At 39.5% G+C, this 3,009-nt stretch overlaps 1 protein-coding gene across 1 annotated transcript; it reads left to right on the top strand.

Moving 5' to 3' along the window:
- Positions 1 to 2,393: 2,393 nt before the first annotated feature.
- Positions 2,394 to 2,808, top strand: LRP88_06591 (uncharacterized protein; the record flags this gene model as incomplete). Its single annotated transcript, XM_083243129.1, has 2 exons — positions 2,394 to 2,669; positions 2,719 to 2,808. 2 exons carry the CDS (start codon positions 2,394 to 2,396, stop codon positions 2,806 to 2,808), a joined length of 366 nt encoding a protein of 121 aa, XP_083100353.1.
- Between the last annotated feature and the right edge of the window lie 201 nt (positions 2,809 to 3,009).

Genomic DNA, 3,009 nt, shown 5'->3' with positions numbered 1-3,009 from the left:
AAAGGTATTTAAAGCTAAAATTAATATAGCTTAGAAACTAGGAATAAATTATAATTATTTAAGTAATTAATATAAAAGGCTAAGTAATTTAATTATTTATTATTAATATAGGCTAATATTACCTTACTAATTAATATTAAGAAAGTAACCTCCTAAGTAATTAAGCTATTATAATAAGCTAAAATAATTAAACTAATAATAATCTTAGTTTTATATAGCTTAAGTATTTTAATTAATATATAAATAATTAATTAATTAATTTTTATTATTTTTTTAATCCTTAATAGCTATAAAAGTTATTATTTTATTAATTTTTAAAGATATTATAAAAAAAGAAAAAATTATTATATTTTATATATTACTTTATTTATTTTATTTATTTTAGCCTCTTAATATTAAGTATTTTAACCTATTTAAATAAGCTTATAATTAAGAAATAAAGTATTTAATTAAATACTTTATAACTTATATTTCTAAGACTAAGTTCTTTTTAGCCTTTTATATTATATATTAGGCTATTATAATAAAAAGAAATATTAAGTTAGCCTTTAGAGAAGCTAAGCTTATTCCTCTTAACCTAGAAAGTATAGTCTTAAAACTTAATATATAGCTACAGACTCCAACGCCTACCAAGGAGGTAATTAGCCCTATAACCCCTTAGGTCTTAAAGACCCTAAAGACTATGCTTAAGGCTAGGTCTTAGTCTAATTACCTTAAAAGATAAATTAAGAGGCATTATAATAGCTCTCCTAAGTTAATTATTAAGGCTATAAAGTCTCTTAAGAAAGGGATAAAGGCAGTTATATATAAGGTTGCCTTACTAGTTGCTAAAAACTAAGACCTTCGGCAGGTAAATAAGATACTAAGCTAGAACCATAGGGTAAAAAAGACCTAACTATAAAAAGGAGGGGTAATAATAATAGATTAAGTAAGGCAAGTAATTAATTAAATAGATATAGATGCGTAGGTAATTGCGGAATCGTCGAGAAGTAGTGGTTAAGGAAGGTTAATTAGGCCAGGCGTTCGGCGATATAGTATATGCAATAAGCCCGGATATAATGCAAGGATATATCAGGTAGTGATTAAGACCTCTGGGGAAGAGTATAGTAAGTAGTTTTAATTAATTAATTAATTTATTGCGTTTTTATTATAGTTTAAATGCTATAGGGTAGTAAAAAATACGTCGTATACTTAGATGTGTCGCATACTTATTATATATATTATATAAATTATTTTAAAAAAAAATATTTTTTTATTATAAAAAAACTTTTAAAATTATCTTATTATTTATAAATAAGTTTAATATTTAGAGCTTCTTAATAAGCTAGAATATCTATGCGAAAAGGAATAGTATTAATACTACTTGCAATGTGATGCTCCTAGAATGAGATGGTTCGACAGCTTAGCGTCGCGGCGTGGGGATTGTTTGTAAGGCAGCGACCGAGAAAAGCCTTAAGCCGGGCCCGATTTGGAAAGAGATGGTGCTGGCGTAGATGGAAATCGCTGCAGGTTCAGCGTTGTCTGCGTGGAGAGCCCACAGAAAGCACAAAGATCTGAGGATGTTTGGGCCTTTGCATGAGTTGGTTTGAGGGGTCTAATTCGTGCCCAACGTTTCCCAGTTCGGTGCTGGACAATATCCCCTTATCTTCCAATGTTCGAGGCTACGCTTTGGAGGGAGGGCGCTGCCGGCGCTGCAGTCGAATCATTTCCAATGGTTCACTGCGCGGACCAATCAAGTCTATTCATGCCCCAAGCGAGCAGAGCTGAATGAAACTCATGATTTATCTCGCAACTGGCTAGGCAGCCGCATCAACCCGTGATCTTACCCCGCGGGGGCGTTGTTCAGCCGCCGCCACGGCCTCGAGGGAATCAGGCATCTGCCAGCTCCAAGCGAGGGCATGGTGCTGCCACGATGTCGAGGAGGTAGCGAGGCCACCTTGTTGAGGCTGGAGTGCCACAACCTTGGACCGGAGATGACTGACAGGACGCGGACTGGGCCGCGAGCTGCCCTCTAGGACTAGAGAAGACGATATCTCGTTCGGGACGAGTGTAATGACCTGGCAAAGTAACAGGTGGATTTTTGCGCAACAAAGCCCCTTCCAAGTGTTTCTGCGTGGCTGCGCCTTTGGAATGGATAGTTCCACAATCTTTCAATAATGACGCCGCCCTGCAAGCCACCACTGTCCGAGCACGGTCACAAGGCTGATTGCTGGACATTATTAACAACATAAGAATTCGATAGTATAAATACCCGGTAGTATTACTCTCTAATACTCCCTGTGTCCACATCTTGACATTCACAGACTTTATGAAATACAAACCCAAGTCAGGCATACGCTTCCAACCTCCACGTTACCACCAACCCCAGCTCGCAACCACCTAGCACGCGAGGGATGGGAGAAAAGACGGACCTCTTCTTCGGCCTTGTCGGTCGATCACTCGTTCGACACGCCATCGTTGGTGTATTGACGGCCGGCGTCGGCAACGCCGTCATGCTCGTCGGCGACGTCCTCGATACGATGGATACTATGGATACAATCGACGCGATGGACGCTGCCAACGCCACGGCTTCGGACAGTTCAACCTCCTCATCTGGAGGGGGCGGCGTCCACTTCTGCGGCAGCAGCGGCGACGATGTGGATGGGTATAAGTACGATAAGCAAGCTGACGTATGTGATCAGTCCTCGGTTGTCCCTCTGCAAACTGATCTCGGCATAGGTCTATCAATCCAGCCCCGACGACTATTATCATGGCAGAACAGAGAATGGTGAGACGTACGACGATCTTAAGAAGGCGGGTAAGGTTTAAGCAGTTAGGTCCTTATGGAAGCCTTATTAGGCGGCGGGGTATCTTTATTTAACATTTTATCCAACCTATGGAAATCTGGCCATATTGACAAAGCCGTTAAACGCTTAAAGAGACTTTCCGGCTGCCTCCTCCTCCGTCGCCCAAAAGGAGTAATGCAAGTCCTGTCAAAGCAAGACCTCCAGTGTGCTATGGAACTCACAA

Source organism: Fusarium phalaenopsidis, assembly GCF_050370095.1.
Source record: "Fusarium phalaenopsidis strain FUZ10S chromosome Unknown contig_32298, whole genome shotgun sequence".
Classification (NCBI taxonomy): domain Eukaryota; kingdom Fungi; phylum Ascomycota; class Sordariomycetes; order Hypocreales; family Nectriaceae; genus Fusarium; species Fusarium phalaenopsidis.
This window is presented reverse-complemented; position numbering and strand designations above follow the sequence as displayed.